The sequence below is a fragment of the Citrus clementina genome, unplaced genomic scaffold, assembly GCF_000493195.1.
Source record: "Citrus clementina cultivar Clemenules unplaced genomic scaffold, Citrus_clementina_v1.0 scaffold_6, whole genome shotgun sequence".
NCBI lineage: Eukaryota > Viridiplantae > Streptophyta > Magnoliopsida > Sapindales > Rutaceae > Citrus > Citrus x clementina.
This window is the reverse complement of record NW_006262139.1, coordinates 21,337,256-21,364,286: the sequence shown is the minus strand read 5'-3', so window position 1 is coordinate 21,364,286 and position 27,031 is coordinate 21,337,256. Positions and strand designations below refer to the sequence as shown.

Sequence of the window (27,031 nt, the reverse complement as noted above, 5' to 3'; positions counted from 1 at the left end):
TTTTCTCACGGGTCAAATTTTCATAACTAATTTCTCAATTTTGTCATATCTTATAACTGGGTAAATGTGAAAACAACAAAGTCGTTTTGTCTTTTGGCATGCAACATCATCTTCTTCTCAATTTAGAGAGAGAAAATTAGGGGTTGTTTGTTTTTATATTTGAAATTTTAATTTATCTTAATTTAAGATGTTTTGATATTTTAACTTATTTATCTTTGTATCTAAAATCTTATTGTAAGACATTTTTATATAAATAAAAAAAGTAAAATTTTCTGACTTTTATATAAATGATAAAATGTTTGAATAGAAAATCATTTTTTTCCTCATAAATGCACTCATTAAATGTATTATTTCCTACCTAACTATTAAATATCATATTAGAATTTCTCTTCATCTCAAATTTTACTTGATATTAAACGGTTAAAAAAACATTCAATTTGAATTTTAAATAAACTCTTTTATTATTAGATGACAAACTTTTTTATGTATAAATATTATGTTAAATTGTAAAAAATAATGTTATCAAAATTATTTTTCATAAATTTATATCAAATGCTTGCCTTATAAATATTTATAACACATGAAAACTATTGTACTATTTATATATATGTATATGTATAATCTCAAAATTAGTCCAGTTCCATATTTAATCTAAACCTTTTGGGGTTAGTGTTTTATAACCCCTTAGTTAATTGACAATTAATAATTGAGTCATACAAAAATATTATTTTTAAATTGATAAAAATTAGAGATGACATAAATAAACAGTATACATCATTTATATGAAATGAGCAAACTAATTTCTAGTTTAATTTTACGGAATTCTTATGCATTTGTAAACATAATTAGATATTCACATTAGGGAGTTTAATTAATGCCAACTTTAATGAATATAGTGGGCAGAAATTAATGCACACCTTATTTGAAAAACTTAATTAAAGTATCAACCAAACTGCTGTTTGAGGCAACCAATCCTTAAATTGGCATCTCTCTACACACATGTTTCCTTTTTAAAGGCATTGTTAGGATAATAAAATAATAGAATGTTTTAGTAAACCAAAAATGACCAAACCCCCAAGTTTTGTTTTAAACCTCAACCATGGCAATAAATTAAGATGCAACAGCACAAACTACTGCATATTGAGTTAAATATTTTTCATATGGCTGTACAAATTGGAGAAAATTGGCTGTACAAATTGGAGAAAATTGCACATGGTGGTTGGGTTTTCGGAGTTAGGAATCATGAAAGTGTTTTCATTATGAAAATTATTGGGGAAAGCAAACGAGACTGTTGATTGTTGAAATGCCCAAAAAAAAAAAAAAATCATTCGATTTTCATCCATTTATTTTTTCAAAACTAACTCTTCAAATTATGTTATTAAAAAAAATTCTTCAAAATTTATCATTCTCCCATGTTTAAATCATTTTAGAACTTTACATTTATTTGATTAATTAATTGATTTTTTTTTTAGGAAGACTTAAATCATATGAAATAACAATATTAGAAATTGAAAGAATGAAATTAATATGCATAGTGAACAACTTAAAAGAAAAAAAAAACGACACTTATTGTTGAAATCATGTCATTCATGTGATATATTTTAAGCATGTGTTTAGATGGTTGTCGAAATTTAAGCATTTAAAATCATTTTTCTTACGAGTACACATACAATTATTAAAATGGTAACTTACTAAAACATTCTATTATTTTATTATCCTAACAATGCCTTTAAAAAGGAAACATGTGTGTAGAGATGATATTACGAGTACAAATACAAATATTACTATAGTAATATCATATCCATCGTAATAATATGATATTTATACTTCATTTTTACCTATCATCTTTTAAGGATAGTTTTATTTTTGTATATAATAATTTAACAATTATTAAAATAAATATATACAAAATTAAAATATAAAATTTGTACATGATATATGAAGTATTACTCATTTAGCTGTTAAGTATGTCATTTTACAAGAATAAAATATTGATCAAATAGAGATATAAAGTAGCTCCTTTTTTAAGGGAAAAAAAAAAGGTTAACTTTTGTTTGGAATAGTACACAATATACTAAATATCTGCTTCATTATTCAAATGAATGGTCCCAATGCTCCGGGTACAAAACTGTAACAAATTAAACGTGAATATATCCTTAGGTGAATGGTCATCCAAGCTAACTTTTTCGTACTATAATATCATTAATCAGTGGTAAATCTATGCAATACGATACCTGTATCCTTAAGGCCACCAAAATACTATTATGCTTATCAAATATTTTTTTACATTTTCTAAACTCTCTACAAATAAAAATTTAATGCTGTTGGTGGTAAAATTTGGGCCTCATGCTCAATTGGCCCTTGCAAAATATGAAGAGAAATTCAAAGGGGAAAGTTAGAATGGAAATACCTCAAGAAAAGAGTATGAGCCACTCTCTTAATTTAAAAAATACCAAAAATATTTCCTAAAATGTCTTAAGTATGCCGCATGTTGATAAAGAACTACTATAGCAATGACGTTTCCTCCATGAAAATTACTGCACGTTAACATGATATGGCCTCCATAGGGATTTTCTCAAAATATCTTTTTAATAGTCACATACGCCACAAGTAAAAGAAGAAACCAACTTAGCTATCATTTGACCTATTAACAGACGAATCAGCTACTTCAAAAGTCTAATTGGTCCATTTGAAATAAGCCAATTAGAGATCAAGACATACTGTCATTGAAGACAGTCTCATAGCTGATATGTGTCCAGCCCTAAAGAAGCTAAGTTGAATTGTTAAATTACCCAAAAACCCCTACCTCAAAAAAGGAAAATAATTTATTATAACTTGCCGCATGTTTAAAAAGATACTAAGATGCCTTCAAAATTATTCTCTATATAATATCAGGTCAACCTTATAAATTCAGTTTCATCCTCACAACTCAATTTTTCATTGATATTAGGGTTTCTAAGAAACATAATACCCTTTCTAACTTATCGGAGTTACGTCCTCGACCACCAATGATGCAACCTCTAATGGTTGTTTTCTCTTATTTTCAAGATTGTTTCAATTTTATTCACCCTTGAAAAACTTATCTTAAGACGAATCAGCCCTCACCATTTACAAAACTACCACACGAGAGCAAGCCCTCATGATATTTTTTGATCGAATCAAAATAAAAACAAAACAAAACGAATGGATAACATTGAAAAATCTTACGAAAATCTTAAGAAACGTAAAAATTTTATTTAAAAAAAAAAACCTTTTATCATACCATAAAAAGCTTTGGTGGCTGTAACGTTACATCCGCTATATTTTGTATAGACAGACACCCACTAGGTGTTCAAAAGTGAGCCGGCAAACAATTAATTATTGTTGACAAAATGAAAATAACTTTGAACTAAAATGAGATGAGGGGGTCATAAGCCATCTTATCTTGTCCAAGTATAGATTTTGATAGTCTATTATTTTTCATATTTCTTATTAATTAAATATTTTTATACTATTTAAGATTGTTTTCAAATTATAATGTAAAATGTGCGTAACTTAAGCTAATGATTAACGTTAAAAAATTCACTACCTATAAAACTTTTTAATTTGTGCGTACGGTAATAATAAGATTGCAAGAGAAATGAAAATTAGCACAATATTACTTTCAGTTTAATAATAAAAGAATTAAATAAAAAATTAGAGATTTATTTAAAAAAAGAGAGGCATTTTCAAAAACAAAATAAATATAACTGAAAATAAGGTCTCACGAGCATATCCTTACTGGAAAAAGAGAAAAATGGTGTCATAAGACTCTGAATTACATGTTTGCACAAATGAAATTTATTTACATTGAAAGAATCCAATTCCATTTGAGATAATTGATAATTAATATAATCAAATACACGTCTTATAGGTCTGTTAATAGAACGTAATTAATCGCAGAACCTGAAGTTATTCATTACTCATTAGATTGGGGGTGAATATATATAGAATATAATCAATGTTGTGCACAACAGATAAAAGTTACAAAGATAACAACTAAATGAAGATTTTTACACGTATCATGATGATGAGAAGCAGATATTAACTAGGAATAGGATGCTGTGCAGTCCAAGCCCAATTACTATGGCAGCACGGCATGGGCTTTAACAATCTCCCAATTACCAACCTAACTGCTTTTTGATGTTCAACCCCCCCCCCCCCCCCCCTCCAAAAAAAATCCGATTTGTATTAAAAGGAGTTGTTTAAGGATTTGTAAGGGGTGCTAATAACAGACCAAACCTGGGGTCCAAAGAGACTGAACATAGTTAGGCCTTTTGTGGGCCTTAATGGACTATTCGCAAAACTAGGGAGATTAGTATTTCCCGATAACTCACTTGAACCCATGTCCGTGTTTTTACAGCTACATTCTTAATTAAAACTACAAAAAAAAAAAAAAAGGATTTTTGTTAAAATTTAATTAAAATCAAACATAATTTCTTTTTGTTACCAATTCTTCACACCCAATCAATTATTGTATTGGGATTTTTGTCATTCTGCCTTTAATTTCTTATTATATATTTCTGTAAATAAAATAATTGCCGACCTGGTGAAAAAAAATTCAATAGACTTGATAAAGTTGCTTTTTAAAAAAAAAATAAATATTTGATAAAACTAATTATATGTTTTCTCTTAATTACTTCAAAATCATTTTGAAATCGTTAAAAAAAAGAAATTTTTTTTTAATCCAATACATATTAAAATTAGAAATAAGGGGTTTATGATGTGTGGGTATGAACCGTGAAGAGATTATATCAAAAAGAAAAATATACTGATTAGGGTTTAATTAATTTTGTATTTTTCTAGTTTTATGTAATTTTATTTTTGTAAAAAAGCTATTATTACAAGAATACTGAAGGGGTGCCAATAGTATCACTCTTGATAAACATGTTTTATGGCATACTAGTGGGCTGTATTTGCTTCGACTTTATGAAAAACACAACGGGCCTGCTTAAAACTTGGCCTACTAAGTGGATCTGGTCCAAATAGATATTAAAGAAAATGACAAATGCAACAAATATCTCAAATGGCCTCATCACCGTGATAAAAAATCGTTATAAGCAAAAAGCGATGCAAGTGGGACAACCAAAAAAATAAATAAATTAAGTAAAAGAACAAACAGACAGTCAGTCAGCACGACTCGTGAGTCATGAGCATGAGCTGGTCAGACTTGCATTACAGCAAAGGAAAATGCAGCTTTGCTCATGAGTCGTCATCATCATAGAAAGATATTTTATATGCATGTTGTTGGTTAGTGGTTACCAAACAAACTCTATTAAGGTCAAAGGGCAGAAATGTAATCACGTTTGTTAGTCCTTCCCGGCCACAGCTCGACACAGCGACAAACAAGACGAGTCAATTGCCTTAACCCCTGAAAGTAGATCCCGGGTATCGGAATCTAGTCAAATATACTCTCTCCTCTGACCCCACAAACAAGTAACCGACACACCACCAACCACTAGTTTTGTCTTAAACATTATGATTATTCTAGACTCTAATAATTATGTTTTAAGTTGCGAATAAATTGTAAAGCGGAAGGCATTACGAACCATGCTAAAACGACACCGGATCGAACGCTTCAAATGAGCTGCGTTCATCGAGGAGGCACAGGGTTAGGTTTGGAAAGAGGCCGACCTACATGGCTACATCTACATGAAAAAAAAATAATTAATAAAAAATAAAAATATCCTCGGTGATTGAAATGACAAGAATGCCCCGGAATGATTGTTGTTCATATTTTTTTGGTCCGCAGTATTTAAGGATAATATTAAAATGAATGAATAATAAAATCGAGGTTGGTTTGTTATATGAGACACGGAGTTTCGTGGAGTCTTCCGGTTTTTTCAGACGTAAAAGGCAAGGAGAGAGGAGAAATTGTGGAAGTTGCGTCGATCTGTCGTTTCTGTAATCACAATCGATTAATGCAACCGACGTTAAACGCTTCTTCCGCTTCCTATCGCTCCTTCTTCTTCTTCTTGTTCGATTTAAATTATTTCAGTTTTTTTGAGAAAAAAACAATAACAGAAAAAGATTCACCATATGATCTGGTTTGGTGAGCTGCGTTATTCCTCCAATCTCAGCCGCTTCATTGCTGGCCTTCTTATTTTCATTCTTTATCATTCTTTCCAATTAATTTCTAATTTCTTGACTCCTATACACCCTTAATTATTTATTTTTATTTTATATTTTCTCTTCCTTTTTTCGATACTATCAAATATCAATCGCATCTCGCTTTTCATTTTCCGTTCTTCGTGCTCGATTCCCTCTCTATTATGGATTCTAACCAATCATTCTCCAACAACTTGCTCGACGGTATGTCACTTTATTATTATTATTCTTCTTCTCATTCATCTCTTGTAATTTTTTTTTTAAATCTTTTACGTTTGATTCCTCGATTGCTAGCTTTATTTTTGGAAATTGAATCTTACTTGAATGTTCGAACAAACAAAAACTAAGATAGAATAAAATGAAATATGGTACTGGTATGGTCATGATGTTGTGTCATTTTGCTGGCTAACAGTGTTACTGTTAATTACAATGCGCTAAAAAATATGCTACTGTTGTTATGTTATTCGGTTTCATTTTGAAATTGAAGTCTTTTATTTTACTCAATTATTATTAGAGATTTTGTGGACTTTCTAATTATTTTTTTTATTTTTTATTTTTGGTTCATATGTAATAACTAGATACTGTAGCTTCGCTCATTGAGAGGGCGCAAATCGGTTCACTGCCTTCTGTCATTGTGATTGGTGGTGGTATTTCGGGTCTTGCCGCTGCACGGATCCTCTATGATGCTTCTTTTAAGGTGATTTTATTATCAGTTATTAGCGTTGGTTAATTGGTTTTGGTTGAGTGGTTCTTTTTTCTATTGTTTTCCTTCCTCTAAACAAATAACAGTACCATCTTTTTTTTTTTTTTTTTTTTTTTTGGGGTTGTGCAGGTGGTCTTACTGGAATCGCGGGACAGACTTGGTGGTCGTATTCATACGGACTACTCATTTGGTTGTCCAGTGGACATGGGAGCTTCATGGCAAGTTTTCAGTTTTCTTTTTTCTTTTTTCTTTTTTAAAAAGAAAATATTTATTTGCAATGTTTAGGAACAACTTTATAGTGATTGTAATCAGGCACCATTACAATGTGAAGCATGCTGTGATGGGCTATAAATAGTTTCTGACAGGCTTGATTGCACTCATCCACTACACACATATTCACTTATGCATGTGCTCCCCCTGTCAGCTTCCCTCGTATTGGTAAATTTTGTGATAAGATTAGCAGGAATTGACGTATAATTGTATGAAATTGTTGCTTGTTCATGTTTACTTACAAAAAGTAAATGCTAATTCGGGATCAGTTTTTTACCTACATCATCAGTGAATGAAAGAATGTAAGAAGCATACCGTTAAACCTATTCCTCAGTGTGACTGATGTTTTTGGGGCTAATTAATATGGTGGATGAAAATGCTTGCAAAATATACTTTGAAAGTGCGATTAATATCTCTTAAGGGACACTATCCTTCTCACTGATGTTTATTTGTTTGTACTCAGTGTTCAGCATGACTTCCAACCTGTTAGTCAAATCTTATAATTCTCACAAACAGTACAAAGATATTTCTCTGGAGTCTCCAGGATTTTCTGCTGTTTCTTCATTTGAAGGAATAAAAATAAAGTAACTTGCATTTATGTCTTTGGATTCCTTATTCTTTATGTTTTTGGTCTTGAAAAATTTTTCAGGCTACATGGTGTATGCAATGAGAATCCCTTGGCCCCACTGATACGTCGTCTGGGGCTTACATTGTACCGTACCAGTGGTGATAACTCTGTGTTGTATGACCATGATTTGGAGAGGTAATTATCGTGTCTTTCTCTGTATCTGATGGACTCACTATTTAATATGACATGCAATGCACTTGACAACTATGTACTTTTTGGTTCTTGCATGCAAAAATGTGGAACTTGAACCAATAATATAACTGGTAAATAAGTTATTCTTTTTTTTAGTCTGAACTTTTGTCTTAAGGGTCTGGATTTGGTCTTTCCAGTTATGCACTCTATGATATGGACGGCAATAAAGTTGAAAAAGAGATGGCAATTAAAGTTGGAGAAATATTCAAGAGAATTCTCAATGAGGTGAGATCTTTATGGTAAATTCTAGGGTGGAATTTCTTTTTTACTTTTCCACTATAAACTATACTCAGTGGTAACTGCTAAACAGTATCTCTTTCTTGACACTTCTAGTCGCAGAAAGTGAGAGATGAACACACCAATGACATGTCTGTTCTTCAAGCAATATCCATTGTGTTAGATAGGCATCCAGAACTAAGGTTTGGAGAATAATATGCTCTGGCAATTTGCAAATTAGCGAATCTTTTGCTGAGCTTGGGATCTATAGTGATGCTGACATTATTTTTATCCTCTTCAGACAAGAAGGACTTGCCTATGAAGTGCTGCAGTGGTACATATGTAGAATGGAAGCTTGGTTTGCAGTAGATGCCGATATGATATCATTGAAATGTTGGGATCAGGTGAATGAAATTTTTATGTGCATTTTAATTTTGGGATATTTAGTTGACTCCGACCTCCTGGTGGTAATTTGCAATTTTCTTGCATACACGGTCTTATGTAGAATTGAGTATTGGTAAATCTTTGACTTTACAATTGATGTCTTTCTTTATATGTGATGCTCGAAACTTGTGTGGTGGACTGAAATGTAATAAATGAAATTGAGTATAAAGATATCAGAGGGATTCTTACATGTTGGATGGTCATTCTTGATGTATAGGAGCAAGTTCTTTCTGGTGGTCATGGACTTATGGTGCAAGGTTATGACCCTGTAATAAAAGCTCTTTCAAAAGATATCGACATACACTTGAATCAAAGGTGAGTTTTTTGGTTCATTATTGACCTACTGCTAGCTCTATTTGGTATAACTTTTTTAAACAGAGCTTATAAAAGTAGAGCATTCCGCGTGCCCCCCCCCCCCCCCAAAAAAAAACCCAAAAAAAAAAGAAACAAAATAAGTATATTTGATGCAGGAAATGTACATAGAGGAGAGATAAGAAGTCCATAAAGACAAAAGTAAAAAAATCCTTAAGCCCAAGAACTGTAAATCCTATAAGATTAAAAACTCAACTATTGAAATTACTACATAGTTGCTTCCCAATTAATCAAAATAAAGTAGAGATTTTACTAAAAATATGTTAATTGTTTGGCTGTCAATGAGAGTTTTTATCAAATATTATAAAAATTACTTTAATAGACAAGTTTTTTGAAATTATGTTCTGAAAAGAATGAAATAAGATTTGTCAAATAAATTGTGGGTATTTTAGGTAGCTCAACAACCTCTATGCCCAGAAGCCCGAAATTTGAGTTTTTAGTAGTAGAGACAAAATAGTTTATTTAATTCGCAAAAGCTCTACTCAAAATACAACTAAATAATACTAACAATTTTCAAAAGAACTTATGGGATTAAATAAGTACTTTTGGCCATTAGATAAGCCATCCAAACAAACATGGACACTCTATTGCGGATTGATCAATGTGGTAAAAAGTTATTCTCCATTGTGTAAGATAGGAAATTGAATTTCGTAATGGATTTTGATTGTTTTTCTTTTGCATTGTTTTTGACCCTGCATTGGCTCGTGATTAGGGTAACAAAAATATCTAATGGATGTAATAAAGTGATGGTCACGGTTGAGGACGGGAGAAATTTTGTTGCAGATGCTGCTATTGTGACAGTACCCCTCGGTATTCTTAAGGCCAATTTAATTCAGTTTGAACCGAAGTTGCCCGAGTGGAAGCTTTCTGCAATAGCAGATATTGGTGTGGGCAATGAAAATAAGATTGCCCTCCGATTTGATAATGTTTTTTGGCCAAATGTGGAACTCCTAGGCGTTGTTGCCCCCACGTCTTATGCTTGTGGTTATTTCCTTAATCTTCACAAGGCAACCGGGCATCCAGTCCTCGTGTATATGGCTGCTGGAAGATTTGCTTATGATCTGGAGAAGCTATCAGATGAGTCTGCTGCAAATTTTGTGATGATGCAACTCAAGAAAATGTTTCCTGACGCAACTGAGCCGGTAAATTCATAGTCTTCACTTATTGATTTGCTTTAGTTCAATTTATAGGAGTCCTGAACCTGATACTATATTTTTGAAGCTTAGTTGGGCAATGATATACGTGATAGTTATTAGAAGTTCAAAATGTAAACTTGGGGTCACTATAGGAATAGGATGTATATTGTGATGTGTCCGTAAATGATATAAATCTAATCTTAAGTAGTCATTGTATTTGTTTATTTGAAAGGGCTCAAAGTAGAAGTTCTTCGGGGGATCTACTTGTTTAAGTCCATGTACTTGGTCATGGTTTCAACCTTGCAAGGGACCAATGGATTTGGGGGTGGAATGGCATAGCCTAGTATATAACTAAACAACATTAGTCGGAAATATTGAAGAACCTGAAGGTGTCTTTTGTCCTCTATCGTGGAAGGTTGTGTGTCTGTTTTACATTATGTACACAAGAAGTACAAACTCATTCCACTTGATGTCAGATTTTGTTTTAATGATACTTATCATTGTCTTTCACTATTAATCTTGTTTTCATTAATGTCATTAATGCTGCATACTTTTAGCCTTAATGTCTCTATATTACGATGATAGACAGGTTCAGCGCTAATGTTAGGTTGGTAACCTCTGTAACAGGTTCAGTACCTTGTGTCTCGGTGGGGAACAGACCCAAACACTCTTGGTTGTTATTCATATGATGTAGTTGGAATGCCTGGTGATTTGTACGAGAGGCTTCGAGCACCATTGGGTAATCTTTTCTTTGGAGGGGAAGCTGTAAGCATGGAACACCAAGGATCTGTACATGGGGCTTACTCTGCTGGGGTTATGGCAGCTCAAAACTGTCAAAAGTATCTATTAAAGCAGCCTGGTAATTTAGAAAAGCTTCAGCTTGTCACTCTTAGCCACGAAATTCTGGGCACTGCATTTCCCCTCCAAATCTCAAGGATGTGAAGTGCAAAATGCCAATTGTTTGGACACTTAAAATCAGATTTTAACACTATTTTTCTACATAAATGAAAGATGATTGTTGGAAAGGGGAAATGCCTAATCCTGCTTAGATTTCAAGGTGGCTGAACTTTAGTTATGGTAATCTTGTGTTGATAGCAATGATTTATCTTTATATATATTTTTATATCTGTTGGATTACTAATGCAAAATCATGCTAGGCTCAATAAATAACAAACGGCCAAGAGTAGTAGTTACATACAGTATTTGATAAATTCCATTTTAGGAAGCACTGCAAGTCTTAAAGGGTGGGATAATTTTTTCCTGTAAAATTTACTTCTAAAATGTTGTGACAAAGCATTTAAGTAGTGTGCGCATAACAAACGAATAAGAATTATTTTGATGTGTAGTCTGAGTTGGTATGTATTTTCAGTTTTTTATCCCAAAAAAAAGTAACATAAAAAAAGCATTTATACTTCATTTAAAAAAAAAAAATTCTTTATCTCGAAATAATCGGTCAATGACAGAGAATTAAAGAAATACTTAATTTTCATCAAGTAATAAAAATATAGAAAAATGTGGTATCCTTCTACTATCCTTACCCTGAAAGATGATGATAAAAACCAGTAAAGGTGTTCTCATTCACAGACACACTGGAACTTTTGTACCCAGATAATGGCAAAGCTTGAGTACAGGCTTGTGCCCATCAGATTTACAGGCTTCTCATTCACAGCACATGAAGTTTATATCCACATCCATGTCAACGGAAACATTTAATTTACACTATTTTATCATTCGTTAAAAATGCAAACAAACAAGCTGATAAAACAGTAAAGACAAGCAGCTCCGGTAACCAAACATCTACTGAAACAACTAGAAGAGAACCTGGATACCGAGCAATGCCATCAACTGAGAGATGAACTCAGGGTGGCCCGGCCAAGCAGCTCCGCTAACCAAATTACCATCAGTAAAGCAGCGATTGATTGGATCAGGTTCTAGCCACGAAGCTCCTGCCAAGAGGACGTTAAGCTTCACCGCAGGGTACGCGGTACATTTCTTTCCCTGTTGCACAACCATGTTCAATAATCATGACATGGTAAATTTATAATTGTGCATGAACAGTTGGAATATGCCAACAAATTGAAGGTGGAAATACAATGAACACACAGCATCAACTTAAATGGCATACTTAATTTTTTGAGCTATCTTTTACCCCCACCTTAACCCATACATTTTATTCAATTTTCATTTGCTGTATGTTTTCTAAGATAGATTGTCACAAAAAATAAAATGATGTAATTGCTACACCATCACAGTTTGAAAATTGAAACACTGAATGTAAACTACAAAATACAATTTCAGTTAATTTAGAGATGAAAATAATCAACAGAATTTTTTTTGTAAACAACAATATTAACAACACTACCTTGAGAACACCAGCTGCAGCTAAAATCTGCTGGCCATGGCAAATGGATGCAACTGGTTTCTTTGCTTCCATAAAATCCTTCACTAATGCAATTACATTTTCATTTAGTGCCAGATATTCTGGTGCTCGACCTCCAGGGACAACAAGAGCATCATAGCCTGACACATCAACACTTTCAAAGTTCGCAGTTAGGGTGAAATTATGGCCTGGCTTCTCGCTGTAAGTTTGATCACCTTCAAAATCATGAACAGCAGTGGGGCAGGAGTCACCAGCTTTTTTTTTGGGGCATACAGCATCAACATGGCACTCTAGTGCCTGAAGGGACTGAAAAGGAACAGCTACCTCATAATCTTCCATGTAATCCTGAAATAACAGAACAACGGAATCAATTATGCTCAGCAAAATCTTAGTGCAAAGAAAATTCTCTCATGTATGCTTATGTTAGCTTTCTCCACTTAGATCAAAGTTTAGTGGATTTTTAAGAAAGTAAATTTCTAAAACCAGTGTTATCTTCGACAAACCATTTGCATCTTGAGTAGGCATATTTAAATGAACATCTGCATAGGCCTTTCACTACTGTTATGAATACATTTGTGCAAGTATAAAAAGGGTCATTCAAAATATATATTAAACACAGAATAAAAAACTAAATATACAAGTTGCACATACAGATTTGTAAAGCAAAATAGTTGACCAAAATATAAGTTACATGCTTCAATGTGGCAAGTGAAGAGACTTCACAACTATAGATTATGGTGAAATAAAAGTGTCAAATTTGCATGTATTTGCACATACGGTTTCTTGTCAGAAATAAGAACTTGCTAAGTTCTTGAAAAGAACTATAACATTCTGAACTATATATCACATCATATTAATCTTAACTTCTTTGTGAAATATCAACAACAATATCAAAATGGCTGGAGGCTATAGATAAGCCACTATATTTTTATTCATGAGATTCTGAAAACAAAAACTTACCCCACAAAGAAAAAGAATTCTCTTATCAGAACCAGTTATGGTGCCACCCAGTGCTTTAAGAAAAAGCCGAATGAACTCAGGATGACCCTCGTAGGTAGCCCCAGTAATGATGTTACCATCAACAACACAAGCTGCCATGGTCTCTGGCTCAATCCAAGAAGCACCAGCGGCAATAAGCACAGGTTTCACAGGAGGATATGCTGTACACTTTCGACCTTTGACCACATCAGCAGCTGCCAATATTAACTGCCCATGGCAAATAGAAGCAATTGTTTTGCCCGAGTTGGAGAATTTTCTCACTAAGTCAATCACAGAATCATTCATAGCAAGATATTCTGGGGCTCTTCCTCCTGGTATGACCAAGCCATCATATTTGCTCGGGTCAATTTCATCAAATGTCGCATTGAGTGCGAAATTGTGACCACGTGTCTCGGAATATGTCTGCTAGCATTATAACAAAAGCAATTTCACTGGAGTGTTACTGAAAGCAAAGAGATGATGTATACGCAACCATGTTGATGCTTGATCATGAGCCGATAGAGGAGCAAAACAGAATATAGTTTAAAATAGAGGAGCAACAGAGACCTGATGACCAGTCGATTGATGAACTGCAGTGGGGCAAACATCACCGGATTTCTTTCCGGGACACGCGGCATCAACTGAGACTCCGAAAGCCAGTAATGCTTGAAAAGGCACCATCGCCTCAAACAAATAAACAAAAATATTCAATATTTATTTTATTAATTAATTAACTAAAGAATACGCAGGAAGGAGAAGAAAGAAGGAACCTCGTAGTCTTCCATGTAATCGCCGCATAGTAGCAGCACGCTCCTCTTGCCTCCTTTGCTGTTTGCCATTTCCAGAGGATTCACTCTCTCTCTCACTCTCTCTGCCGTTGTGATGCTTTATGCTTGTCGCCAAGTCCAGTAGCTTATCCTAGAATTTTGTTTTCATTTTTACAAAAATAGGTTATATTTAGGAAGAATTTACAGAAGTAGCCAATTTCAGTCAGGATAATTCGACATTTTGGAAAGGGCAATGCCAAATGAAAAAAATAATGATAAAAAGACGAATATTTTTGTCACGCGCCTCTTAGCAAGTAATGATCCACCATCTGTATGTTTTGCCAGCTAAACAAATGCCCGACCTGATATGGTTTCCAGATCCTTCAATTGCAAAGGATCTCTAAATAATAATAGTAAAAAATAATAATAAGTTATGCAATAATAATAATAATATTAAGTTAGGGACTTCGGTTTTAATACTATATGTTATTTATATATATTAGATGATAGATTTTATATCTTATAAAATTATTTAACCATCATCTAATAGATGAATACTATAGTAGTTGAGATACAAATTGTATTTTCATGGTCACTGTTCATTATTAAAAAAACAAAATCACTACTCACCATTGGAATCATTGGATATGAGCTACCGTCCGTGGTGGGATGAGATAATTTGAAAATTTCAATATATATATAAGTAAGAGATATTTATCCATTAATTACTTACCACTAGTGTGTATATATGTATTATGGTGATTGGTTAAAAGAGCAATTCCCGAAGCACAAAAATCCTTCTTTTTTTTTTTTTTTGTCACTCGTTGATGCAAAGTTTACTTCAACATATCGTAATTATTTTTTTTAATTCCAAATATTTTTGTACATCAAACTTCATAGTCTATTTTCTAAGTCATTAGGTCATTCTTTGTAAAAGCACGCATTTAGCAACTTTTTCAAAAATTCATCATTTGAGCATTTCACTTAGGAATATGATCAAAATATCTAAGTCATTTTTTATAGAGAATGGACACTTTTAGTTTTTTTCCAAAAAATTGTCCTTTGAGCTGTTCACGTAAAAATATCTTCTAACTACCTACCTCATTCTTTGTAAAGAATATATGTAGATCATTCTTTGAAAAAAATAAACTTAGATAATTCTTTGTAAAAAAAATGAATTTATGTCAATCTTTGTAAAAGCACCCCTGTAGTGTTTTGTTAGAAACTTGCCCTTTGGTCATTTCATTTAGAAATATTTTTCTGAATACTTAGGTCATCCTTTATAAAAGTATATTTCAAGCATTTTAGCAATGACTTGTCTAATTTTAAACATATAAATATTCAAGTCATTCTTTTTAAAGAATAGACCTAAATTTTTTATTAGACCTATTTTTTTGTGGGCATTTTAGGATTATTCCAATTTTAGCGTGACATAATTGTTTTATGGCTGAAACATGGAGGCCTAGTAGAGATATGCCAATATAGTGAGTGATATACAAACAGACACTACTTTGCTCTTTTTTGTGATCCCGGCTTTATTGGTCCCTTTGACTTCATTTATTATTATGATGTGTTTACTAAATGAGAATCAACATGGGCTGAAATTAGAATGAGGAAATAGAATTAGAATAAATTGTTTATTTCAGCTATAAAATTAAAATTGAAATGAGTTGTATTGCCATTGGTGTGTTTACTTTGTCTTGAAATCAGAATCAGAATGAATTATATTGTGACAAATTACTAAAATATTCTTAATTAACTACTGTCATAATTATTATTTTTATTTTAAATTATTGTGATTATTATTGTTAAAAATTATTATTAATCATAATAATAATAATAATATTATTATTATTATTACTACTACTACTAATAATAATAATAATAATATTATTATTATTATTATTATTACTACTACTAATAATAATAAATAATAAAGGACATATTTACAAATATTACAGTACTTTGTAAGGATCACAATGCAAAAATCATAAAACTTACGATAATATCCGGATTTTTATGGATTCGGATCTTTGGGGATTCGAGTCGGATTTGATATTTTTGCCATCCCTACCTAAGTACTAATATATCAGCATATTAAACATAAATGTTTTAAAGTAATTTTGCAATATTAGGAAAATTATCGACACATAAAATGTCTAACTTTAAATGTTCATTGAGCCAAACACCTAATTCATATAGAATCGACAATTCAAAAAATGTTATATATTTTTAACATATCAAATTATTTCATAATTTTTACGTCTGAAATGTTATTTCCAACTACTTTTAGCAAAATATTCAGAAAAAGGAAAAAGAAAAAATGAACTACTCGTGGTTAAGAAAGAAAATTAGTAAATGAAATTACTTTTATCAATTCAGTCGTATTGAAGGATATTTATGCAAATTAAGCCAAAAATGGGTGCAAAAGCCTATGCTTGATGTTTTTGCCGGCTAAACAAAAGCCTATGCTTGATGCGAAATGATTTCCTAACTTCCAGAGTCTTCAATTGCGGCCATTTTGCCATTACTATTTTATCTTTCGTTGTAATGCATGAAAAATGTTGGGATGGCAATGGATTGAATCTGACCAAAGATTTACGTGATTTAAATCTAATCGGATCGGATTTGGGTTGAATTAAAAAAGATTTGGATTGGATTTGGATATTGATGCGTGAATCTAAGATGGATTTAGAGTAAGTATGAATTGATTTTAATATCTAAATCCATATCCATATTCACTCACCATTAAAATTTAATTTTTTAAAATTTCTTAACAATTATGTAATTATAAATGACAATAAAATTTATTAATAGTATATTAGTGACATTAAGCATGTATTTAAGAATCTTAAAACTTAAAGGTATTTAAATGATAATAAGACAAAAATTTATTAATTGTAAAATAAAATTAGGACAGCCAGCCCTAATTTTTTAAGTTTTTCACTCTACAATTCAGCCTCTTTCTTCCTTTTTAGTCTACTTTGCTTCTCTACTTCATTTGAATTCTTAGATCAATTCTTTAATTGTTAGAAAAATCTCTACATTTGAGTTTTTTTTTTCCTATCATTTTCTCATAATCTTATTTATATTGTATAATCACTAATCAGTAGTGGCTATGAACTATAAAATAATTATGTTAATAATATATTTAGTTAAATATGGTCATAATAAGAATCATAAAGCACTAAATATAATAAATCATATTTAACTTATATATTATTATTTAATGATATAGAAATGATGATGATGTGCCATGAATATCAGGATGATAAAGGAGTCATTAGAATATTACAATAATTTTATTTCTGCAATTACTTTTGATGGATATTTTATTATCTTTCTTATTTATTTATTTTAGTGTAAAAGTAGAAGTTACAATATTTATTAGATTTTTTATGCAAATTATATAATTTAATTGTTACCAATGAATTTTATTCTTTAATTTTCTTTCTAATAAATTATTACTCTCTTATTATTAAAATTTAAAATTCATGATGAATTTAGAGCAACTATAAATTTAAATTTAAAACAAAATAAATTCAATTCATATTTGTGGCATTGTCATTCCTAGTCTCCTAGAAAAATGTAACACACACAAATGAAGCCAAGAAGGATCATGAAACAGGACAACTAGGCCCTTCGGCCGCCCATGCTCCAAGGGGAAAAAAAAAAAGCCCTCAACTTTTCAAAATTCAAACTCAACCACAACAGTGTGGATGCATTCACACGAACACGTAGCGTTGCGGCGCCTTTGGTTTTAAAAGATAGACGACTAAAAACAGGCAGCCTCTGTAACCAACATCTCCCACCATCCCATTTTTTTATTGTTTAATTTCTCACTCCACATCCAACTACATCCAACGGCTGATGCTGCAGTCTGCAGCTTACAGATTCTGTAGGCTAGCAAAGTCCCTAAAAACAAATAGTAATCCACACATATTGACTAGACCAAAAGTTGTATTTTGACCAGTAGTTTCATTTTAATTTTTAAAAGAGAAACAAAGAAAGAAAGAAAGAAAGAAAGAGATCAGTTCCTGCAATTCCTATTTCATATCGTTAGTTGGTCAACGTTGTCTCTTGGGTGAGATGTTTTCATCGATCGACTCGACTGTGGCGGCTGCAACTCAATTTCTACCAACAGAATACGGATATGTGGCTCTTGTTCTTGTTTTCTACTGCTTTCTCAATTTCTGGATGGGTTTTCAAGTCGGAGCTGCCCGCAAGAAGTACTTTCTTTCTTTTTTAAAAATTATTTTTTAACTATATTTACAATTTTTTGTTCAGAAATGAAACTAATTCCTATTTCTTCCGTGGACAGGTATAAGGTGCCCTATCCTACCCTCTACGCTGTAGAATCTGAGAACAAAGAAGCTAAGCTCTTTAACTGCGTTCAGGTCAACTTTTCTTTCAATTTTGGTGGATCTATTTCTTTTTCTCTTTTTTTTTTCCCCAAAGAATTGTGATTTGAATTAATTTGTTTGGTGGGTGTGTGTTGCTGTTGCAGAGAGGGCATCAGAACTCTTTGGAACTTATGCCGGTGTTTTTCATGTTGATGATAGTCGGAGGGCTAAAGCATCCATGTGTTTGTGCCGTACTCGGATCCCTTTTCACTGTCACTCGTTTTTTCTACTTCAAAGGCTATGCTACTGGCGATCCTCAGAAACGCCTCGCTATTGGGTTTGTAACCTTTCCTTTCCTTTTCCGTTTGTTCAGTATTAGAAATTTAGGATAAATTGAATAGCAAAGTTTTGGTTATTATTTATCAGTTCGCTTGCATGCTTGTGCATACGTATAATGATAATCTCTTTGTGACAACAATGGAAAATTTCGAATTTATCTCTCTGTTTTTCTGCATCTGTGCATACATGTGTCCAATATGAAGTTTTGGAAGTTAAACATCAAATGACTCCAGGCGATGGGAAATTTTATTTTCACGAGCTTTAAGTGAGAGGACATATATTGTACCATCTCTTTCAAAGAAAACTACTAATATAAGAAATCCCTTTTTTCCTCAGGTTCAATCATGACTTGTGATTGCTTGTTGGTTCAACTGGCAAAATTTTTTGGGTGCTACTTGTTTTTTTTTTTTTAACATGTCAACTGTTGCGGGCCCTTGACCATGGAAACCCATAGTTTGATTAGTAGGCTATTTGAAGTTAGCATTTTAATCCAAGTCTTGGATTGAATTTCATAGGTGGGCTGAAAATAGAAATATTAGTCACTAGAGAAAGGTTAAGTGCCAAGTCATAGTTTTCTAGTGAAACATATCTTGGTCACAAGTCAAGAAGGTATAAAGTTTCTAAATTGCTTGGATAGTATAAGGTCTTATTGACTTCGGATTACTAATCGGTATAAACTTTTCATTGAGATCATTTAGATCAAATTCCTTTGAGACATTTATTCCCTAGTCACAAACACTATTTGCGTGAGTTAGCTTCATTAGCAATCCAAGATGATAGCTTGTCAACAAAATTCTGTTTGTTTGGCTGGGTGAATAACCCTCACTAGATTACTCCTTTACTTGCTTTGTGATAGGTCACACATCAGAATTTCCTTGTTGAAAATATACCACCAGTCACCACTTTGAAAAGTAGCATCAATCATCACTGTACACACTATTAGCTTACCAGTTTCGTTGTTGGGTTTGCTGGTTACATTATTGTTGCAAAGTATGTCTTGATAATACTTAATTTGTAGAGAAGAAAAAGGTCCTTTCCTTATGCTCACCTTTATTCCTTGTAGGTTACATTTTGGAATTACAAGCATAGAAATTCTATAATAATGAGCACGAGGGAGATTTATCTAAATCTACCTTGGAGAAAAAGGATGGAGTTATTGTGAATTAATTTAATGCAACTTAGAGTTCCTAAAATGTTAAAATTAAGTACGTTTATCATTTAGCCCTGAACTTACAAACTTGATTTTTTTTTTTTGAAAAAAAGGAAGAGCTTACAAACTTGAAACCTCTATTTTCAATGCTTAAATTCCATGAGCCACCCCCCCCACCTAACCCTTGGGTTCCATGTAAACTTGATCTATAATCTATTGTAAGTACTACGTCGGAATATTTTACCAAAATCATGTCGTGACAGAATGATGTCTCATCATGGTTTTATTTCTCCGAGTGCATTTTCTTCTTTGTACTAAAGTGAATCCTTGATGTATTTATTAAGTTTAGTGCAACAATCTTAGTTAATTTTGATGATTTATTTATGCATTTAATTTCATTTTTTAATAATTCATGTGCAGGAAATATGGATTCTTGGCTTTGCTTGGACTTATGGTTTGCACAATTTCATTTGGGATCAATCAGCTTCGAGGATAAACACTTGTAGTTCATCCTTTCTTTTGCATGGGACTCGCTTTCCCTCTATCCATCTTTTTTATTCTCTATTTCTCTGGTAGCAGTTTTATGTTTTTGTGTTGGTAGCAAAACTACATGCTGAAATTTTGTCAAAGTCCGTTGACATACTCTAATCACTTTGCTGCATGGCGCAAGCATAAGCTCATAGTTGACACTGTTGTCATTAGAGCTTATTGTCATTACATAACGTGTAGTTTGGAAGTACATCGTACTTTGTTTTGAAGCGACTAATTGTCTGAGGATTTCATTTTTTGAAATAAAATGTTTTGAGGATTTTACCTTCTGAAGTTGGATGACAATAATGATATTTATTGCTTTTATGTATTGTGTTTATGCATTCATTTACAATATTAGGTGCATCCCATCCTCTGAAATAATTCAGGAAACTTTTCTGGGTTGATTGAAACATGAAAATGAACTATTTATTGGAAATTTTGTTTTTGTATTTATCAACTTTCTAGAATAAATATAACGATTTACTTTTGCCGAAAGCGAATCAACAAACAATTGCGAAAGAGTATGTATGGGCAAATATTTCTTTCTGTTTCTATTCATTACAATCGATGTTCCTCGAAGTGCTACTAAACATAGAGAAGGCTGCGAGAAAGATGAGAGAAACAGCAGCAACCCACTATCTCCCAGCCTTTAATATTTTAAAAAATAAAAAAGTTTATAGAAACACACCTCTCTCATCATTCTCCCTACCTTCTTGATATTTACCAATTTCCTTATTCTTTGTTTTCGTTTTGATAGTTAAGAAAGTTTTTTAGAACCGACTGTAATGAAAAGGGCAGATTCATGCCAGATCGCGGTTGTCCATATGTAACATAATTCAAAACAAGAAAAAAAAAAACCTGTGAAATTAAAAGTAAGATCTTAGATCGAACTGATTAGCTACTTAATTAGTCACCTCGCCTGCCCATCGTCAATAAACTTTTATTCGGACCAGAGGGGTGGAGAGACTGCGAAGTGTTTTTCATCAATTATCAACAAAATGAATATCTATCTTCAGACGACAAGAAGGACATGCAAAGTTCCTACATAATCTATATCACTTTTGTTTGGATGAGAACTTAAAAGAAACATCAAGATCACTTTGAAATTGCTTTTACCAGCATATTTATTTAAGGCTCTACAGCGGTAAAAACACCACTGACAAATTCGTAATTCCAAAACCCTAAACCATACATATTCTCATAGTTTTCCACAGCTAGAACGATCATCCAAAAGCTGATATGAATTTCTGAATCCTTGCTTGTGCGCGCTCCTTCTCCTCCGGTCCATCTAAGTCACCAATGTTGTCGTGATATTCCTGCGATTTTCAATAGGAAGAATATGCAGTAGGATAAGTGTAACTTAACATTTGCAGATTAAAGCACATCAAGCACACAACTCACACTACAATTTTAAAAAAGGTCAGGAGCTTAGCATATCTGACCACACAAAATGAATGTCAAGAATTATTGAGTAGATATATGATAAACTGGCTTTTTCACGAACCAAGATGTTTAGCATTATTAAAGTATTATACCTTCTTTCTAGAAATAAGAACAAATATTTTTTTAAAACAAAAGGCTGCGATACATTTGGTCATGTACGACGACAAGCTTGTGAGGTGAAATGTGACAATAATTACTGTGTCCACAAATGGTAACCTGAAAATCCATCAGTTACAACCCATGTACCTGAAGTATATCTTTAACGTCCTTCTTTGTAAGCTTCTGCTGCTTGAGTAATAGCTCAATTCTTGTTCTCATTTGAGGTTGCCTGCACAATACTCAAAAATTAAAAAAGACCTGGGCTACACATGAAGCTCCTTCAATGAAGAGATATGAGTAAATTTTAAATTTAACTTATACTTACTCAGAGCACCAGAGATGACCCAGAATAACAGCAATTAACTGCAGGTTCACACACAAAGAATTAATACCACTGATGATTGAAAGCACAAAGCTTTAGAAAATCATGTACTTCTGATTTGATTAACCCCCAAAAAAAAAGGACAACCTCAAATATATGCCAAACCATCTATTAAGGAACTACTCCAACAGCACTAAATTCACTGAAGAAGCTGAAAGTGTGATTACTTTAGATATGACTTCCTTAGGTTCTAATGGGGTTATTGTGGTGGATTTTACAAGTTTCTACAACAACACAAGTTAGCTAGCCATTTGCCTATACTAACAGTTTCCTAAAAGATAAAAAATAATATCTTGTCGCACCATTAATAAGATCTATCTGGTAATAGCTACCAATTGCAACTGCAATATGTGTAACTATTAACTTGTGCTAGTCCATCCAATACCAGATTTGACTGATATAATTGACAAGGAATTCACATGACAATCCAAACCTGAAGAGTGTATAGTCCAGATTCTAGCTTCCGATTGTACTTTTCTTCTTCATCCATCTACAAAACAAAAAGAAATGCTGCATAAGTAATTTCAATATGAAAGTAAAGTACAAAGACTACAAGATTCATTAAAAAAATACCTCTAGATCATCAAGTTCAAGCTCATTCAGTCGATCAGTCTCTGCTCTAACTCTATCAGAATACCTGGATCATGACTTAATTACATCAGAAGCAAATACAATTTGTGAACCATATACCAACCTGCCCGCCAAAAACCTATTTATGATTTGTTGATCTCAGTGCAGAAAGAAAAGAAAGGCACGTAGTAGTGGCGCATTTACTCTTCAAACAAAAATAAAGCAGTGCCCTTTTTGTGAGTTGTGACATGTAATTTTTAAGAGAAAAACACGGAAACGAACTGATCAATAGGCTGGATGACAAATGAATTAAACTTACCTCATATACAGCTCCATGAGACGGTCAATCTTCTCACATTCATTTTCTACGAATTTACTTAGCAATCTTTCTCTTCGAGAGCCCCTCAAAATTCCACCTGTAATTGTAGCACCGTGCCATTAAATTGCATCAACCATTATGATGAGAAATCACACAGCAATATCACATGTATACAAATAAAATGTTTACAATCAAAAGACCATGCAAATTCAATAGACATAAATCTTATCTCCTCACAAGAATGTATTAATCAGTAAACAGATTTGGGCCAGCTGAATATCACTATACCAGACTGTTAAACATATAAACTCTTGAAAATAATGTCCCTTGTCCCTCACATGACAAATACCCCGAAATGAAAACGCTTGAGGTGTTTCACTTGCCTGCTTACCAAATAATGATGCAATTAGGGACACAAGGCGCTCTTCTAACTCCTCTTGGTACCGCTCTTTCTTGTTCTTCTTGTTCACAGGAATCTAAGCAACATAATGCCAAAATCATGTTAATGTTAAACATTCAACAGTAATGTTTACACCCTTATTCACAATGCAACGGAAAAGACTACTCAAATGAAACTGAGACAACAAACAGAGACAGCGGAGGGTGGAAAGGGCAATAAAGAACTTGCCTTACCCATAAAAGCAGCAAAGGCGGTCTTCAAGCCCAAAACATCAACAAATCGTTCACAAGCAGGTGGATACTTGGTCATGGCAAAATCAAGTGCCCTGATAGCAGAAGCATAAGCAGATTTCTTCTGCTTCATAATAATAATCATCAACTCAACACCTTCGGCCTTTACAAACCTCTCCTTATTCTCCAAAGGCATCAACACACAACACAAGCTGTCAAAAAGATTCTCCAACATCTCCTCCTCATCGGAAGTCTTAGGATCCTTCGACTTGTACATTGCCACAGCCTGAAGAAGCACATCCACACCGTTCATCTGCCCCAACCTCTTCTGATTCGCCGTGCTATTCTGCAACAAAATCGCCAAAATCTCTGACGCATACTGCTTGTTGCTATCAAATTCCCTCACCTTAATCTTCCCTAATAACCACCTCAGCAACTTCGTCCTCTCACAAACCAGTTCTGCAACCGAGGGTTTAACCTCAATCAAATTCTCAATCGTAGCCAGAGTGTTATACACAGCCGCCATCTCATCCGGGTCCGAATCAGCATCCGATAGCCTCTGTATATTCTGAACCAATAATTCTAAGACGTTGTTCTCGATCAAGGCGTCGACCAGCACGCGGGCGGGTTCGTCGTTATCCTCCAGCACGTCCTCGTCGGTCAGGTCTTGCAACAAGTGGACGACATCGATTGCAATGTCGGTGTTGTCGTGCGAGAGGAGGCCGAGGATGGAAGGGATGACGTTCAGATTCACGACGTCGGGGTATAGCTCGGGCCCACCGGCGAGGACTTTGAGCTTCTCGAGTTCCTCGTGTAGGTCGACTTCGGTGTCGGCGAATTTCTCGGGCTGGTCGGGGTATTTGAGACGCGCCTCTATGTTTTCTTTGAGACGTCGCTCGAAGGATAGCACCAGCTTCTTCACGGTGCGTAGGTCGAGTGCTTCCACGCTTGATTGCGATTTCTCGAGGGCTTCTAGAAGAGAAGGGTCGATCTTGTCGTTGCCGTTCGATAGAACGGCGTCGGTTCGTCTCCGTTTGCCGCCGCTTTCCATTTCTAAACCCTCTGCCACACAGTACTCACGAAACAGCAGGTTCTCTGCTTCTGGAGAGTGGAGAACCAGCAAATTAAAATACAAAATAACATTTATACCCTAAGGTTACTTTAATACACGTTATACCTTAATGTTTTGGGAATAGGTATGTAAACCCTTTCAATAGCTCTCTAGGTTGGCCAGCAAAGCAATGATCGATGACATGTGGGGATCTATTTAAAAAAGTAGAATCCGATGGTTTCTTCGAAATCCAGAGAGAAATAAGAATACACGAACCAATTAAAATAAAAAATGTTATGTGCGGATAAAGATGATGAGAGAAATAAAGAAGAAAAAAGGGAAGAGGGAGAGTGGGTAGATAAAGAGGGAGAGAGCAATTTTTTTTTTTTTTTATTTATGTTTCTTTCATCTTTCTCTAAATCAAACATTATTCAAATCTTATCTTTGAAACAATTAATACAATAAATCTTAAGAATTTATAATCCCTTTTGAAAAAAACTCCATTAGTGTTAAATGATAATAATGGTCCAAGACAAGAAAATTGATTCTAATTCCATGATGATAAATAAAGAAAGCAATCATGAGATAATTGTATAATTATAAATTTATAATCAACAAACTTAGAATATATTCTAAATTACTCTACTCGTAAATTGATAATTTTTAAATCATTTTTCTTATTTTTAAAAATCTCAAGTTATTCAATTTTTATTCCAAAGAAAAAGAATAAATGTGATGGATTGAATTTTTTTTCTATCTTCCTAATAAAGATAGAGAGTAAATTAAATTTTTAAAAAATAAAGAGATGATTTAAAACTAATCAATTTATGCAGGAGTAATTTAAAATTAACCCACATACATATTGCAGCTAGCTTCTTATATCATAATTATTTTTACTCCATTTTTGTTCAAACGATGAAAGAAAAGTATGAATAGTTGATGAAATCATTTTTGTCATTTCAAAAGAAAAGAAAAAGATTTAAAGATAATCGGGACCGCCTATATTGCAAGTGCCCCAACTTTTGTTTTTTATGATTTGACTACTGTCAAATTTACTTAAGCACCTTTGTTTTCTCTTCATTTACAATTTGTTTACAAGTCTTAGAAGGACAAAATTATCCTTCCTGACAAATGTTGAAGAAAATTGATTAGGGAACAACTTCAGCAAACAAAATCCATTGTTGTCGAAGTAGGGAGAAAGAGATTGGATTTGTGGAATTTGATGGGTAGACTTTGGAATAAAGCTAGGTCTTTGGTAGTGTGGCTTTTTTTAGGTCAGAAATAATTTATGTTAAGAAGCATGAAGCGGGTTTATTGATGTCAGTTTAAACCTCAAGATCGTGTTTTTTTCAGAGATTTTGCCGACTTTGGATCGAAAAATACAATAATATCTTCTTCTTCTTTTTAGGAATTTTGTTGATTTTGGATCCGAAAGTAGAATATGATTTTCTTATTCTTCTTCCTTTTATGGATTTTGCCGATTTTGAAGCTGAAAGAAAAATAATATTATCTTCTTAAAATATGCAAAGATGTAGGTGAAGATGATACCGATGGAGGAAGATGAAGATGAGGAGTGTGATGATGATGGAGACGAAGATGAGAGGAAAGAGAAATTTAAGGGTGTTGTTGTCTTTTTATTTATATTAGTGTTTTTTGTTGATTAATACATCTTGGATGTAAAAAAATAAATACTTTGATATTTATAAAAAGTAATAAATAAAAAGAGTGTAAGGCGCTAAAATAGAATTTTATTAGTATATGTGAGTGGAAAATACTATAATGTTTCTGAATATCTTATGAATAAAAAGGGAGTATAAGGTGCTTTAACATCAGTTAAATCACAAAAAATAAAAACCGAGGTACGGTACAACAGTTGCAATGTAGGTGAACCCCAATTTAAGGAGTAACATGAAATTAATCCATAAAAAATATTATAATTAACATTTTATATCATTATTTCGG

General features: G+C 33.0%; 4 protein-coding genes across 7 annotated transcripts; 2 read left to right on the top strand and 2 right to left on the bottom strand.

Annotated features, from left to right (window-relative positions):
* Positions 1–5,801: 5,801 nt before the first annotated feature.
* On the top strand, positions 5,802–11,228 carry LOC18039571 (probable polyamine oxidase 4). Its single transcript, XM_006430294.2, has 10 exons — positions 5,802–6,330; positions 6,705–6,823; positions 6,959–7,047; positions 7,749–7,862; positions 8,057–8,144; positions 8,253–8,338; positions 8,437–8,539; positions 8,797–8,894; positions 9,664–10,093; positions 10,715–11,228. The coding sequence occupies exons 1-10, from the start codon at positions 6,291–6,293 to the stop codon at positions 11,027–11,029; spliced, it is 1,482 nt and encodes a 493-aa protein (XP_006430357.1). The 5' UTR covers positions 5,802–6,290; the 3' UTR covers positions 11,030–11,228.
* Positions 11,229–11,589: 361 nt separating this feature from the next.
* Positions 11,590–14,461, bottom strand: LOC18039896 (protein DJ-1 homolog D). 2 transcript variants are annotated; one of them, XM_024182432.1, is made up of 5 exons: positions 14,216–14,461; positions 14,013–14,129; positions 13,428–13,871; positions 12,450–12,812; positions 11,590–12,085 (listed from the first exon to the last, which is right to left on the bottom strand). In XM_024182432.1, exons 1-5 carry the CDS (start codon positions 14,282–14,284, stop codon positions 11,897–11,899), a joined length of 1,182 nt encoding a protein of 393 aa, XP_024038200.1. In that variant the 5' UTR covers positions 14,285–14,461; the 3' UTR covers positions 11,590–11,896. The 2 variants fall into 2 exon arrangements, with proteins under 2 accessions (XP_024038200.1, XP_024038201.1); XM_024182433.1 differs by having other exon boundaries at positions 11,591–12,085; positions 13,428–13,868; positions 14,216–14,460.
* A 3,730-nt stretch (positions 14,462–18,191) lies between these two features.
* On the top strand, positions 18,192–20,862 carry LOC18039895 (microsomal glutathione S-transferase 3). The gene is made up of 4 exons (XM_006430291.2): positions 18,192–18,441; positions 18,534–18,609; positions 18,720–18,892; positions 20,465–20,862. Exons 1-4 carry the CDS (start codon positions 18,302–18,304, stop codon positions 20,538–20,540), a joined length of 465 nt encoding a protein of 154 aa, XP_006430354.1. The 5' UTR covers positions 18,192–18,301; the 3' UTR covers positions 20,541–20,862.
* An 808-nt stretch (positions 20,863–21,670) lies between these two features.
* LOC18039956 (beta-catenin-like protein 1) lies at positions 21,671–25,395 on the bottom strand. Of its 3 annotated transcripts, XM_024182051.1 has the most exons (9): positions 25,196–25,395; positions 24,017–25,119; positions 23,780–23,864; positions 23,389–23,485; positions 23,073–23,136; positions 22,933–22,989; positions 22,443–22,480; positions 22,265–22,346; positions 21,671–21,891 (listed from the first exon to the last, which is right to left on the bottom strand). In XM_024182051.1, the coding sequence occupies exons 2-9, from the start codon at positions 25,067–25,069 to the stop codon at positions 21,799–21,801; spliced, it is 1,569 nt and encodes a 522-aa protein (XP_024037819.1). In that variant the 5' UTR covers positions 25,070–25,119; positions 25,196–25,395; the 3' UTR covers positions 21,671–21,798. The 3 variants fall into 3 exon arrangements, 2 of the variants coding, with proteins under 2 accessions (XP_024037819.1, XP_006430353.1); XM_006430290.2 differs by lacking the exon at positions 25,196–25,395 and having other exon boundaries at positions 24,017–25,178; XR_002904888.1 differs by lacking the exons at positions 21,671–21,891; positions 22,265–22,346; positions 22,443–22,480; positions 25,196–25,395 and having other exon boundaries at positions 22,954–22,989; positions 23,073–23,274; positions 24,017–25,179.
* Between the last annotated feature and the right edge of the window lie 1,636 nt (positions 25,396–27,031).